The following is a 16,320-nucleotide window of genomic DNA, read 5'->3' as shown; positions in this document are numbered from 1 at the left end:
AGTCCCCCTGCTCTCAAGTGGTGGTTGTAAAGGCCTGGGTGCCAGAGGACATGCCCACAGGGCTGGAGGAAAGGGCTCTCTGCTTTCTCCCTGGTGCTGTGGAAGTTGCTTGGATGTGTCTGTTTTGAGCCACTTACTGATCCCTCACCTAAAGCCAAATGGAAAGGCCTACAGGGGCTCTGGGAACCCCTCACTGTAACCCTCCTCCCAAACCTTGATCCCCCTGGTTTTTGCCCTTTACCACCATGTGAAGTAGAGAATGGAGCCCATCAGAACTTGACAATACATCCTTATAAGGTGCCAAGTTTCCTTCTCTCTGGCTGGCAGTTAGGGGATAAGCACCCTCCTCTTCCTCTCCATGAGCAGGGAATACCGGATGGTTTTGACTTGTACTGCAAGGAAAGACTCCACCAGCTTCTCTGTCCAGGTGGCTCCTGATCTTTCTGATATAGCTTGTTCACTTTGGAGATTTCACCAAAGCCTGTTCCTCTGTCAGGTGGGGTCATCATGATCGCTGGAGCTATTTAATACCCCGAGCAGGACCGTCAACCTGTAAAAATTGAATATCACATGGACTTTAAACACACACCCCTTATAAAATTTTTAAAGCTTGCTAGATTTTATTAGAATGTGTGAACCAGACTGAGTATATTAAATTTATGAATCCAATTGATGCTTATGTCATTAAACTCATAAAGCAGATTCTCTGAATAGCTATAATGAATAGTTCTGATTCTGTAATCACAGACTAACGTTTTCACCCTGATGAATTTTAACTGGGAGCTCTCAGACTTCTATGTAACATCAAGAAATAAATACCATGTTTCAAGTGGTGACTACTTATTTCAAGTATTTACTTCAAAACCTAGGGTAGTAAAGGTAGCTGGTAGAACAGAAGTACTGGAAAGGATAGAGTTACTCTCTAGGACTGTTAAAAGGTTTGGAAGTCACTGGCATGAAATAGAATAGGACAGTAATTTATATCTAATCATAAATTATACATAGAAACCAAAGAAACCTTCAGTCTACCTTGATTAATTTCATTCATTTCTTCTTTCCATACCTTACTACCAATCCCATTGGCTGTCTGGACCCTGGCTAGGGCAAGCCTGGGTTTTTCATCTTTCCCAAGCTAAGAGAGGTCAGGCCACTCATGTATCGGACATTGCATCCTAGCTTCTTAGGAACAGAACTCAGACAAAGCCCCAGAACATGTAAGCAGCTGCATGCAAACATTCCCTCCAGTGTATAAACTAGTTCAAGTCACAGGCTTGACCTGAATTCAAATGGAGGTAGGAAGCTACAAAAGCATGGCTTACTGGGTCAATGATAGAGCAAACTACAAGGCATTCCATTTCCCAGTCAACTTCCTGCCTGGCTAACTTTATCTCTTCTCAGAATTTGGAAACTTATAGTGAAGAAAATGGCTTCCACAACGGGTGGTCATAACAAGATGGTCATAACAACAGGTGGTCATAATAAGCTTTTGAAACAAAGACATGGTTGCCATTTCCTAGAACATGCAGTACAGAACCATGTGTAGTTAAGGTTATAGGCAGGGCACAACCCAATCCTTGAGAAACAGGTTTAATCATAAACAGGAATGAATCTAGTTTGTCTTTACTATAAGATGGCTTTCAAGCCTAAGATGGAAGCAGGTTTGTTTATCATTACCTGCCCTGTGTAGGGTACGGAGTATGCCCACCACCTCTGTGTGATCTATCCAGAAAAGTGGCAGTGTGGAGCAGGAGGGCTATATTTTGTAATATAATATAATCATAACATTAATACTACCTCTTGGCCTGCAAAGCCCAGCCTAGATGGATATTTCTGTAGGCTAGGGGAAGTTTACGTGTCAGGACTGGACATGCTATAAGGAACCCAAGAAGGGTCTCAACTGGAAATGCCATTAAAACTATTCAGCCATTCAGGATACCTTATGGTGTCTTAGATTTTAAGCTAAATATAGGTGTGTGGTCAAAGGCCATAAAAGGGCCATAAGTGGGAAAAGGAAGTCTTAAAGGAGATTTGGGATGGGCTAAAAAAAAAAAAAAAAAAAAAAAAAAAAAATTCAAAAAAGCAGGGTAACAGAATCCGTGTAACAAGAAAGCAAAAGGGGAGGTAGTTGGGGAGGAAGGTGACTAGCAGGAGGGGGTGCCAAGTTTGGGGGAGGGGATGCTGGAGCAAGGACCAACAGCAACAAAGTGAATGAAATCCCATCAAGAAACCCATTGCTTTGTACACTAATTAAGGAAAAAAATTTAAAAGATAGATGGGGTTTGGATGACAGAGCAAAGCACCCATCAGCAAGAGAGGTGTGATTCTGAGCACTCAGAGGGAGACTGTGTGTCTGTCCTACTCAGCACATGGTGCCAGGCCTGGCACGGTCCTTCATGGAGAGCAGGTGTGCAGTGACTGCTGGATGCATGCATGTGTCAGCTGGACCAAATTTTCCTCATTGCATCAGAATGCGCAGGTCATTTAGGTCAAGTTAGGAGGTGTATCCAGCATACTTGATGATCCAGTGCAGCTGAGTTGTAGAGTTTCTGAAATGCTACTGAAAAGCAGGCAGACTAATATTTGTGGGAGTTTGGAACTGGGAAGGCTTGGACAGGGGAATTTCATAGAGCCTACTGGATTGATTTATAACACAGTAAGAACCAGACCTTTCTCAGATCTGGAGATATCCTGGGGTATCTCCATCTGGACCTGGAATATCTTCAGAGCTCATCAGTCAATGACAAATTCTCTAAGTTTCTCTGCCAGGTAAATGGATCCTGTAGGTCTTACTAGACAGATACTTGTCTTGTGTTCCCACCTAATGACTTCTGGGGATGAAGAATGCCCTTGAACTCTCCTCCCTGCTAAATGTACAGTTGAAAGGCAGATGAGGCCCTATTACATTTCTAAAGAACGTTTCATTTCAATTTTAATGATTTCAATAACTTTAAATTACAGATTTATGTTAAAATTCTGTAAAAGGAAGCAAGTTCCACAACAATGAGATAGTTGAGAGAATCATCAGAATGACACAGTTCAGTGATGTTATTGCACATGAACTAAGGAGCAGGCCACAGCTACAGATGGGGGCCTTATTAAAGCAGAACCTTCTTAATAGCATAAAATGCTCATGACTTCATCCCTGCTGATTAAAATAGAGGGGAAGGAGCCAATAGATAAGAGGGCTCACACACACACACACACACACACACACACACACACACACACACACGAGAGAGAGAGAGAGAGACAGAGAGAGAGAGAGAGAGAGAGAGAGAGAGAGAGAGAGAGAGAGAGAGAGAGAGAGATTGAAAATCTTTGAAAGTCAAAGGGTATTCCAGGAACCTACTTTAACATGGTATTGAAAGTCCTAAAGACAGGCCACATTTCATCTCTGACTTCAAGACAACATGACCCTTGAAGGTCGTATGAGAATATTCTGATTGTCTCCCAGATTAGAAGCGCTAGTCATTCTGTCCTCCTTTGTGGCTGCTGACCTTGGCTAAGTCAGGGCGTCTTGATGTCAGTGTCCTCATCTCTAAGCAGAGCATGTCTTAGAGGGCCTATTGCTCAGAAACTGGGAAATGCTTCTTACAAAGCTCTGGTGACCTGAATCTAGATTCTGGGTTCTCCACACAGCCCTGCTACATATGCCAGCCTAACTCCCTCCCTCACATGGTTTGCTGAATTTAGACTTCATTCCTCCTTTCCTGTTCTCAAACCTTCCCTTCTTTCAAGATCCCAGGCCTGAAAAGGACCACCTCTAAAATAAGAAGGGGCTGTACCTGGAAATGTCCTATTAGCCCTAGAAGATTTTGCTCAGGTAGACAGCTGAGGCCCTGGGCTCTATCTGAGGTCACCCTCACATGTCATTTGAAGGTCTGGAGTCTGGTGAGAAGCCCAGCAGAGACTGCCTGGAGGCTAGATTTTACCCAGTTCTTCCAGCAGGGAAAGCCTGTGGTCAGCTGAAAAGGCATTATAGGTCAGCATGAATCTTGTCAATATACTGACCTTCATCAAGAAGGTCTGTGCATATAGCAACACATTATTTCAGAGCCATGGCTTGCAAACCATAGTCAATATACTACATCCTGGGGACAAATAAAAACTTAATAGGTTGTATGCTTGCTTATCACTGAATTTTACTGTAGAGTGTTTTGCCTTTCAGAACTATTAACTTACCTAGTAGACCATACTAGCCCTGTTGGTACAGAAGACTACTAATGTTTAGTTACGTTTTGAAGTGCCAGAGGAATTTTGAAGATAGGCCTAGATGTAGATCAAGATTTAGGGAGTGCTCCTCCCAGCCTGGGGATGTGTAGCTCGCAGCTCTGCCTCATCTGGACTGTTATTTTCAAAAGCCTCCTAGGTTCACAGTCTTCTTAGAAGAAGAGTGTCACGGGCTGATGTCTTGATCTGACAGCTAGCCAACCATGAGGAACTCAGTCATGATCCACATGGAAGATTTCTCTTGATTTCATGGCTATCTACCATCTGCCTGCATCTTGGGGACTGTTTACAGTAAACTTTATTGTGAACCATAGCAGCTGACTATGGCCACTTAAGAAAAATACACTCACCAATCCTCAGCCTTGGCAAGGGACAGAGACTAAAGACTCCGGTCCTCAAATTTCACTCACTCTTGAAAATTCTCCATGACAGTAGCCGTGCAATCTGGGGATGCCTTGCTGAATCCCCAAAGACCCTTTGGTTCTAGCACATTCTAAGGGCTGACTCCAGTAGCTTTTTGACTGTGTCAATCCAAGAATATGCATAGGAAAAATTGCCCAGCCTTCTTTCCTTAATAAAGCCAGATGAGCTGTCTTCAAAGAATGGGTGTCTCTTCAGAGCAGAGACCTGGATGCTCTCTAAAAAGGGAAGTAGAAACAGGACAGTCAGGAAAATGGTCACGGTCTTCAAAGTCACTGTGAGTGTCACCTCTGCAGAAAAGCATGAGGGGTAAAGAATGCAGGCAGCAGTCCCCACTGGAGCACCATTAAGCTTAGGAAAGGCAGTTTATGAGGCTCAAACAGCTGAGACACCCCTAGATGGCTTCACTCTTTGAAGACAAGATGGGCTCAGCAGAGGGAGCTCTGTGGGTGAGCCTAGTAGATGGGATCAACCTCTAGGCGAAGCCCTGGCTGTCTAGCTTAGGTGCCCACGGACCTCTGTGGTATTACTTAGCCTCCCTGGGTCTGCTTCTGTATTGATTATACAGACTTGACAATTGTCCCCATCTCATTAAGCTTCTATAGGAATTTAATAAACACCTTTAAGAATTCTCACAGTACTTAGAACTTTGCAAGTCTTTGATAAATGGAGCTTGGCAAGAAAGTCTTTTTTTTGCTGAGGCGTGGGATCTGCTAAACAAGAAGGCATTCAGAAACCTCATTGTTTCATGTCTGTGACAGTCATACATATACCATAATTTGTCATCTTTAAAAGCTTATGGTCCAAGACAGGCATGGTGATTCCTGTCTAGAATTCCAGCATTGGGAAGACTCATGAAGGAGAATTGTTTGAGTGTGAGACTAGCCTGGACTTCATAGTGAATTTGAAGCCAACCTTAGCTATATAATAAGACCTTCACTTAAAAAGTAAATAATAGCCCTGAAATCATATAAATTGTGTGTGTGTGTGTGTGTGTGTGTGTGTGTGTGTGTGTGTGTGTAACATATAGCCTGAGAAAGTTGTATTTATATATTTAGGAAAAAATATATAATATGCATATTATATATTAGGTATATGAAACAACAGAGAAATAGAGACCATGAATTTGAGTGAAAGTAAAGTGGGAGGTTCATGGGTTCATGGGAAAGGTTTGTGGAAGGAAATGAAATTAAGAAAATGATATAAACATTTTAATTTCATAAATAAATAACAAATAAAAACAAAGGCCCACAGTTCCTTACAGAATATTGTCTTCATTTGTTTGAGGGAATTTCTTAAGCCACATGGCAGACATACAAGGGTCTGTCACTCCCAGTCACCTCCACCAGCTTGCTGTCCTCGAATTGGCAGACTTTCCCAGACGGTAAACTGCACTGGAAACCTTTGAAGGAAGTCACTTTATGACATCAAGGTGCTATGTGTCAGTGCTGAAATACTCCTTGAGATTAGCCATCTAAATTTGATTTTCTGAAAGCATTGATAAGAAAGCTCTTATTTATGCCTAATGTTGGTTCAAGTGGCAAAAAGTGCATAGCCTAGATAGCTATGTCTGATATATTTCTTACTATTCTTAAATCCTTTCGGCCGACTTGTAAACAAGTAAATCATAGGCACTTGTCCTCTGTTGTCATGCTTTCGTCCCCCACTCTCTGCTTCTCTTACCTCTGACTTTCACAGTAGCCCTTCTTCCCCTGTCTCTCCAGATACCCCAAACTCCCTCACTCCCTACCCCCCCACCATGGTCAGTCACATAGACCCTCACTTGCTCTGGCATTCTTCCTTGTCCCCTGCATTGCAGTCTTGCTGGAGGATTTAGACTGACTTGATTTTCCATCTTGCCTCCATGGCAGGGCTGCAATGTTGCCCATCCCCACAGGTGCCATTGCTGTCCTAGGTGCCTCTGAGCCAAGACATAAACCAGGCAAGGACTCATTGTGACACCATCCCAGGCAGAAGTTGCTGGTCCTCTGTGGATCCTCACAGGACACGTGTTTTAAGTATCCTCACTTCAGTTTCATTTTACCAAATGAAGGACACAGCAGTTGGATATTGGGTCTTACAAATCCTTTTCCTGCTTTGCACTTCTGACCCTGATAAGTCACTTAAACTCCTAATGTCCTTCAGGTTTTTCAATTCTCTTTTTATGGAGTGTGCTACCCTGGGGATGCAGCCTGGTTCCTGAACTTCTTTCTCACATGCTGAGGATATCTGTGGGTCAACAGAAGAGGGGTACCTATAACAGAAGAGCTTTTTATTTCTTCCTTCAGGTGCAGATGTGGTAGAAATTATTTTGTGCTCAAGCAACAAAAATCATTCATGTAAATCTGTGTTAAGTACTGTATATACAATCATAATTATATAATCTATATAGGATACAATGAAAGTGAAGTTCATCATTGAAGCAGAACTCAGAAAGACCAAACAAGTCATTATTGTCAGTCCCCCTCTTGGTCACCTGTGAAATAAAACAGTGAAAGGTCCTGAATGCCACAACTACACACTTAGAGCAGGTTCACCGCACACGTCGAACAGTGGGACTCTTGGACAAAGGGTGCATCAAACAGTGAGAGTCAGACACAGAGAGTGTCCTGAACTGGTACGAGTCCAGACAGTGAACTGTTGCTACCCTCGGGAAGAGACTTTCAGATGATGGGGACACAGGAGGGTTGGCTGGATGGAAAGTCTTGTTGTTTATAACCAGTGCTGGACCACATAGGCATGTTCATTTGGGGGAAATTCATTAGGTCATATACTCATATGATGTGATGTTCTCCAGGCATATATTAAAACTTAAAATTAACTCTGGAAACAATTGTCAATGTTATGTCTCAGCACTTTTCATAAGCTAGACAGTGTGCCATGGTTAACTGGGGACTGCAGGTAAGAATGACAATCCCGAGACCTTGAGAAACTTTTGGAATGTTCATTCTGTTTACTTCTCGCCCTACCCACAGCCCTTAGTTTTGTCCTTCCCTGGAACTGGATCAGCCCACTTCAAACATAACCAATAAAGGCCATGCCTTGTTGTACAGCCCTGGGAACACCTTGTGGTCACGGCCAAGTCATTTCCTAGCCACATGCTGTTTCACCACAGAAGCTGTCTGTGTCAGAGAAGCCAACTGCCCCACACCCCGACTGTGCAGGGAACTATTTTGCAGAGAGAAAGCTCTGCAATGTGAAGAGGTGGCCAGATCAGATCTTTCTGTCTGGAGGTTTCATGAAGCCATGGTAATGAGTTTATTTGAAGAAGTCATTACCCTCGGCAGATTTATAGCTTTCTTGTAATGGCCATGCTGTGACAGGGAAGGTGTCTCCAGTACTTCCTCCTTTTCTTTTATTTATCTATTTAACTTTGCTTCTCACTATACACAATTTCAGGCTTTATTGGCCCTTTAAAAGGACCCTACTTTGTGAACTAATTATGACAAATGTTGATATGACATCTGTTCTTGGATTCCAGTTGCCTTGTAGTCTGTCAGAGGTCATCTGGAAAGCAAGCTTGATGTAAACATTCTGTTGTCGATGCGCTCCCCCTGGCTCATGGAGAAGGAGCTGCCCAGGTGCTCCTGAGTCTGTGCCTCAGCACGGAAGTCCCCCTCTGTCCCTGCAGGAAACTGCACGTCGGGCACAGTTCAGTGCACAGCTGGGCAAGCCCTCATCTGTCCCGTTTAAAGTCATTGCCCTGTTTTTCTTCGAGGTTTTTATTAGCAAATATTAGTTACACATGACAATGGGTTTCTTTATGATCAGAGTTATCCCCTATAATGCTCTTTTTGTTTTGGTTTGGTTTGGGTTTTTCGAGACAGGCTTTCTCTATGTAGCCCTGGCTATCCTGGAACTCACTTTATAGACCAGGCTGACCTCTAACTCACAGAGATCCACCTGCCTCTGCCTCCTAAGTGCTGGGATTAAAGACATGGGCCACCACCTTCACTCCATCTGATTCTTTTCTTCTTCCTAGCCAGTCTCTTTTCTGATTTCGTCTATCATCTATCTATCTATTTGTGAACCAATTAGTCTAATTAGACTTGCTTCCAAAAATGTGGTTGAGAGATTATTTACCAGGATATGGGTAGTTTAGTAGTGACTATGTCACTAAAGGAAATGTTTCTTTGTCTCCCAGCAACCATGAACTGTCTGTAGCTCCTCAGGGAGGGGAGAGGCCACATGAGCCCCTCCCCATTCCATGATGGAATGTTTCTGGGTCCAATCTTATTGCAGGTCTTAAGTGAATAACCACAACTGCTGAGACAAGAGTACCATGACCATGTCATGCTCAGAAGACAGTTCCCTCTACTCTGCTCCTTCCTCAAGCTCCTACTTTCTCTCTCTCTCTCTCTCTTTTTTTTTTTTTTTTTTTTTTGGTTTTTGTTTTTGTTTTTTGTTTTTTGAGACAGGGTTTCTCTGTGTAGCTTTGTGCCTTTCCTGGAACTTACTGTGTAGCCCCAGCTGACCTCGAACTCACAGAGATCCACCTGGCTCTACCTCCGGAGTGCTGGGATTAAAGGCGTGCACCACCACCACCCAGCAAGCTCTTACCTTCTTAATCCCACCACATATACAGTGTTCCCTGGGCCTGGGAGGGGATGACGTAGATAACTCAGTTAGGTTCACCAGTCACTTTATTCTCTGTGTTGTGACCAGTCATGAGTTTTTACATCTACTGCTAAAAGAAGCCTCTCAGGCTCTCCTAGTTAACTTCAACTGTCAACTTGACACAGCCCAGAGTTACCTAAGGGAGTCTCAAATGAGGGCATGCCCCAATCATTGGCCTATGGGCATGTCTGTGGGGCACCTTGGTGGTTAATTGATGTAGGAGAGCCCAGCCCATTGTGGATAGTTCCAGCTGAGCATTTTGGGCCTGGGATCTATGGGCACAAACAAAAATATTTAGAAGGCAATTTGATAGATGCGTCATGTCCATTTAGCAAAATGACTGCATTAGTTTCCTGGATAGGGCCTTCTACCTCACCAGCCATAGGCTTTTGATTAGGTTTACAGTACCAGATAGTAGTTTCCACCTATGGAGCAGGCCTCAGAGCAGGAAGTGGTTCATTACCCCATAACACTCATGGCACTACTGCACCAGTTGGTACATCTCGCCTGGCTGGTCAATAGTATACCGCATTGGGTCCACAGCTAAGTATCATTGCTGATAACTTTTCTTCTCAAGCATCCTGCGTAGCACCTTCTAGCACTGTGAGAGCTAACCAGTACAGAATCAGCCTCCGGCTTTTATTTCTCTGTGTTCTAACCTGTGATGTTTCCAGAAAGAGTCATATTGTGCACTTCTGGTGGGCAGCTTAGAGCAGTGACAATAACCTATATTGTTTGAGGGGCCTCTAGGGCCTCCTTGACCAGCAATGTGTTGGGCGATATCGCACATCTGATGCCGGGACTCTCATTTAATAACCTTATGGCATCTGGAAATAACTTTTACCTACCAATTCAGGATACCTCTGTTCACAATCTTATTTTTTTCCACACTTTTTACATATATATGATTTTTAGTATATTTCCACTACTCTCTCTTTTCTTACTCCCTCACACGCCCTCACACAATTTTATTAGACCTTCCAAGTCTCTCTCCTATACACATACTATTTAATGTATTATAAACTCATGGGGGCCAATTACATTCAAACTACCACAACCTTTTTCTGTTTAACTTTATTAGCTTAACATTATTGTCTCCACTTGTATCCATTTTTTTCTGGAGATGTCATCATTTTATTCTTCTTTACAGCTAAAAGCATTCAACTGTGTGTATATTCCTCTTTTTTTTAATCCATCCCTCTGTTGTTGGACACTGAATCTGGTTCAATAATTTAGCTCCTATGATTGGCACCATTTTAAGCACTGATGTTGAAATGTCTTGTGACATGTGGATGTGGAATCCTTTAGGTAAATACCCAGAAGTGAAATGCCTGGGTCACACAGAAGGTCTGCTGCTAGTTGGTTTTTGTTGTTGTTGTTGATTTTTTAGGACTCTTCTGGCATCCATGGCGACTGGGTTAGTTCCGTTGCCGCCAGCAGCATGTCAGGCTCCCTTTGGCCACATCCTTGCCAGCTTTCGTTCTTTGTTTTCTTAAGGTCTGCTTTCCAGCCAGGGTAAGATGGCATCTCGGTGTCATTTTGATTCACATTTCTTTGACCGTTAGCAAAGTTGAACTCGTTTTCTGTTTATTGACCTTTGGTGTTCCTCTTTTGAGATTGTATGTTCATCTCATTAGCCAATTTATTGATTGAGTTGGTTTCTTTTTTATTTGTTTTCTACATTCTTTTTATGTTTTAGACACTAAACATCAGGTGTATAACTTCCAAGGATTTTCTCCCATTCTGTAGGCTGTCTCTTCACTTGACTGTTTTTACAAGAAACATTCTAATCTCTTGGGATCCCTCCCATTGGCCAACTGTTGGCTTTATTTGTTGAGCAACTGGATTCCTCTTGAGAAAAGCCCTGTCCATTCCTATACCTTGATGTGTTTTCCCCACTTTTTTCTCTAACAATTTCAGAATTCCCAATCTGAAACTAAGGTATTTGATCCATTTGGAGAATGAGATAGAGTGATTTAATTTCATTAATTTTGTACATATGGATTCCCAGCTTTCATAGGACAGTTAGTTAAAGAGGCTGTCTTTGCTCTGTTGAAGATTCTTGGCATTTGTTATCAAAACCCAGGGCTGGGGAAATGACTTTTCCCCATCTATCAGTGGATGAAGCACTCTATGTGGGTTCAAGTGATTAGAACCCACAGAAAGCTACCTGGACCACCACGTGGCTTTAGCCTTGGCAGCTCGGGTGTTGTGTCTGCCATCTGTCCAACAAACTGATACTCCTACGGTCTCTTCGACTAGGAAAACTAAAGCCACGTTTCCTTTTGGCTTCTGACATGAGAAAAACGCCAAGGCTACCCCCTCTGCCCTTCTCACTTGGTTAGGCAGTTTCTTGCCTCCCCCTGATTTCAGCTTCAGGATCTTCTGTGGAGAGGGTTGACTGAGACCAGTAACTTAAGAATACTGAGCTAGGAAACCAAGTTTTAGTGAAAACTTCTTGTTTTTGAATCTTTGTGCTTGGTGGCCAGCCTCTTGTGTACCCCTCAATAGAAAGTCTCTGTTTCAAAGGAAGGGTATCATTCTAGGAAGGGTATGAAGATCGTGCCAAATTGGGTGACTTGAGAAACTTCTGTGGTGGTGCAAGTGTTTGTTATCTTGGTTTGGTGACAGTTTCATGTGCACAACACTGGTCAAATGATATATTTAGAGAATTGTGGGAGATCTGCTCCCACTTTTTCCCCAGGGTACTCTTGAGTAGGGAGAAGTGAGAAATATTTAGATTGAATTACAGAGGGGAGAGAGACAGAAATACTGGATAGCCTCAGGAGGGCCTGAATCCTTATCCACCAGCCCCTCCTGGATCTTCTAAAGGGCCTGTTAAAGGAATACCAAGGGGTGGAGAAAAAGACCTCCCCCTAGCACAGCCAAGTGCAGACCTTTCCTAACACCTGGTAATCACGCACGTGGTCAAGTCATCCCTTAATGCAGCTCTGCTGGGTAAAGCAAGCTCAGATCTCACTAGGAAGCTTTGTGGGCCTCCACAGAGAATGTATAGTTTGAGGTCTGGAAGTATAGTTGTTGTGGATATCGCTTTATATAAATAAAGCACTGATTGGCCAGTGACCCGGCAGGAAGTATAGGCGGGACAAGGAGAGAGGAGAATTGAGGAAGGAGGAAGGAAAGGGAGACCAGCTGGAGCCACCGCCAAGACAAGGAAGATGTAAAGTACCGGTAAGCCACGAGCCACGTGGCAAAGTATAGATTAATAGAAATGGGCTGAATATAAGAGTGAGAGCTAGACAATGATAGGCCTGAGCTAATGGCCAAGCAGTTTAAATAATGTAAGAGTCTGTGTGTTTATTTTATAAGTGGGCTCCGGAACTGGCGGGACTTGGCAGTGGGAGCTGGAGAAAAATTCTCCAGCTACAATAGTTCAGTGGGAGAGTGACTGACTGGCATGCACAAGGCTGGAGATTCCATCCTTGGCACTACAGAGAACGTGAAAAAGGAATATACAGTTTATCTCTGCATATTCAGCTTTACTTCTGTGAAGTGCCCAAAGTCAGAGGGTAGTAGTGATGGTGTATAAAGGTGACCTGAGCCCTTGCCATTAATTTTAAGCAAGTAGCTAACAGACTTATTTGGACTAAATAACTTCTTTCAAAGGACAGCTGAGTCTCCCCATTCATAAAGGTAGCTGAGCTTTCCTCTAGGAGAAACTTCAGCTGAGGCCAAATAATTCCTTATCCTAGGGCCCTAGAGCATCCCTGGCTTCTAACCCCTAGAGTATCCATCAACACACACATGAGAGTTACAGGTCTCCACACATTGCCTGTGGAGCTACCACCCCTAGGTGGGAGCCACTGCTCTAGGATTGGGCTTCTGTTTTGTTACAGTCAAGAATAACAATGCTTAATTTCTGAATTTGTGCCAGGATTGTGTATATTTTTAAATGAATGGAGACAGTTCCTTTTCTGTGTTGACAAGACTTGCCTGACCTGAATTGCAGGCGCTATTCTTGTACATCCTCTTCTTCACTAATACTTGTTTCAGGCACCCACGGCTGAGTTCACTCTCTGCATCTCAGAGCCTTGTCTCGGGCATCCTTTCTCTCTCAGTTCCATAAAAGGCAAGTGATGTTGTGATGAACACCTGCCATGGGGGAGAGAAAGGTAGAAAGCCCAGAGCATTTCACCTTTCACCTTAGGAAGAATATGTTGTTATTGGTGATGAATATGGAAGTTTTTAAATGTTCTGTAAATATTAGTACTTGGAACTGACCCTATTTATACATAGGATTCAAAGAAGATACAAATGCTAATGTTGCTCAGATGGACACACCAGCCAATGTGAAACTTGAAAGGAAAATGACATTTTAAGTAGGGTAAAGTTGCCATAGGGAACATGTCCCGTGCTAGCACCACTGGCATTCCATGTGGCCCTGTCTACAGGTGGACCTCAGGTGACATTTCTGTGGATTAGAGCCCTATAGGCCTGGATGTCACAGCCTGTCTGCACTGCATAGGCTGGCCAGGGCCAAGGTAGTCAAGGCCCTTTGGAGCATTCTGTCCTTGGTTTTGTTTATGAAATAAATGTATGTGTAGATCATTGGTACATTGGACATTTTCTCTCCCCTCCTTGACTCTAGCACTGTCTTGACCATGCTCTTCACTCTTGTCTTGTCCCAGAAATACCTCAGGGAGTTTTTCAGTGTGATGCTCCAGTCTGCGACATCTCCCCTTCACATCAACAAAGTGGGGCTGACCCTGTCGAAGCACACCATTTGTGAGTTCTCGCCGTTCTTCAAGAAAGGAGTCTTTGACTACAGCAGCCATGGAACAGGATAGATCTGAGGTGACAAGGAACCACCAACACAGTGCCTTCTCATCCAAGTGTCTCCACTACAGGCGGACCCCGCACCAGGATCCCAGCTGCCTCCTCCTGTTGGGGCAGCATGCAGCAGCCAACCCAGACCACCTAACACACCATATCTAGTGCCTGAGTTTGGGAGTGGGCTGCTTTGCCTGCCAAGGGCGACCCTGACCGGCAGTTGTTACTGTACCTTTGCACTTGAACGTGGCCTTCCCCATAGTGCTTCCTTCTCATTGTGCAGCAAGTCAGTCCCCTGTGGCAAGATGGATGTGTGGCTTGCTTATCTTGGGGCTCCCAGAGCCAAGTCAACTTGGGACCTCTCAGAGTGGGTGGCTTACCAGACCACCTTAAATGACTTCCATCTGGTTTCCTCTTTCACCAAAATATGCTTGTTTTTTATACTCCTTCCATGTGGCTGGCTATATTTCAAAGATGTTTTAAGTTATGTTGTATTGTTTTGCTCATTTTGATTGGGACTTAATATACTAAAACACTGAAGTTTACACCAAATGTCCTGTTCTGCAAAAAGGATCTGTAGGCCAATCATGAAAAGAGTCTTCCATGCCTGACAAATTGGATGTAGACAACATCACTTAAAACTTGCAGAAACCCCTACAAATAAGACATTGCTTAAGCCTTCAGTATTTGAGGGCATTTTCCCAAACCTCAATGGCTGTTGTCCATTCTTGAGCTTTTTCTCCATAAAACAAGTACAAAGCTGGATGCAATCTTTCAACTATCCTTTTGTTCATGTTTTAGTACAGAATCTTCAGGATCATTATCTAAAAAAAGAGAATTTGCAGTAGTTTATTAATAATCCCTCAATTACTCAGGACATAATGTAGCATTGCACATCTGTGTACAGTGAAACTGCTTCGTTTATCAAAAGAAAATTGTGAGTAGGAAAAATACGTGGTATATATTGAAATGTACATAATCCTACCTATAGATTTATATGTATACGCTCCTGTAAAATAGTTCAATATCAGGCTGTATAATCATCCACACCAAATTTATTAAAGGTGTTTGCTTTTTCAACTGTTAAATTGAGCTGCTATCAATATTAAATGAAGTCATGAACTCTACCCTGTAGCTCAGTTTATTTTAAGTTTGTAATATGATCATTCCTACTGGTCCGTTTAACAATTGATCTGATGTGCTTAGGAAGATGCATAATGTATAATTTGGCACTTCTGTTGCAGAAAATGCAGTCACAGTAATGATTGAAGTCACAAATGAATGGCTAACAGCACATGTTTGCATTCAGTCTTCTAGAACATACCTGCCCAGCAGAACTCTCCAACCTTCAAAGTATGTTTAAAGATGCAGCTATTCCTATAAGGAGGAAACTAATATTCTCTTAATGAAATATCATAGCTTAACATAAAAAATTAAAATGGACTATTTATTTAATTGCCACAGGAGGACCTGCTTCTCTCTCCAGTCATGACTACAGGCCTAGGTTTCATAGCAGTTGAATTTAAGACTAAGGACTAAAGGCTAAAAACTGGGAGATGAGAATTAGCAACAGGTAATTTATTTAAAAGAAATCCACCTGCTGAAGCCTCATTTGCTTGAGTAAATTTTTTTTTTAACTGACCAGATAATCTATCTCTTGCCCTTTGGGACCTATATTAAAAGCTAGGCTCATGGCAAGTATTTTGTTAAAAATTATACATGATATTTGGCAAAAATAAATAGTGTGTCCATGAGAAGTAGTCATAAGACGATCCTCCTCTTATAGTCTTCATGATAGTGGTTGGAGCCTCAGCACTAGCTCTGGCTAAAGCCAGCAAAGGCCTAGAGGAGTCGCTCTATCTCCCCAGACCTTGGTCCCTACCTGCAAACAAAGCAATTCTCTGAGATGATTCTAGCTTCCATTTGGACCTATGGTTAGCAGGGGATGAATTAGTCCAGTTGGTCCAGCTGTAGTTGTTTGTATGTGTAACAACTCCATGGTTCCCATCTGACATAGAGGCTGCTGAATCTGAATTAAACATGAGGGGATGTTGGAAAGCAAGTGAAGAATTATATCTAAACAAATCATGGAGTATAATGGGTCTTTCTATCAGTAGCTCTCTAATAATGACGTGGAGACTTTCTATTAATTAAGAAAGTTTGGCTTTAGTATGCTTGCTCTCAACTAGCTCTTAAAACAAACCAACTAGTTAACTTTAATCTATGTTCTGCCACATAGCTTGTTACCTCTCCTCAGTACCA

At 42.8% G+C, this 16,320-nt stretch overlaps 1 protein-coding gene across 2 annotated transcripts in view; it reads left to right on the top strand.

Annotated features, from left to right (window-relative positions):
* Positions 1 to 15,185, top strand: part of Kif16b (kinesin family member 16B) — a 279,683-nt gene extending 264,498 nt beyond the window's left edge. For both annotated transcript variants that reach the window (XM_059261536.1, XM_059261535.1), the window contains one exon: positions 13,917 to 15,185. In XM_059261536.1, the coding sequence (XP_059117519.1) occupies positions 13,917 to 14,075 (159 nt within the window). In that variant the 3' untranslated portion in view covers positions 14,076 to 15,185. The remainder of the gene's footprint in view (positions 1 to 13,916) is intronic.
* The last annotated feature ends 1,135 nt before the right edge of the window (positions 15,186 to 16,320 follow it).

This window comes from Peromyscus eremicus, chromosome 4 (genome assembly GCF_949786415.1).
Source record: "Peromyscus eremicus chromosome 4, PerEre_H2_v1, whole genome shotgun sequence".
Taxonomy (NCBI): domain Eukaryota; kingdom Metazoa; phylum Chordata; class Mammalia; order Rodentia; family Cricetidae; genus Peromyscus; species Peromyscus eremicus.
Note: the sequence above shows the minus strand (reverse complement) of the source record. Positions and strands in the feature narration are given on the sequence as shown.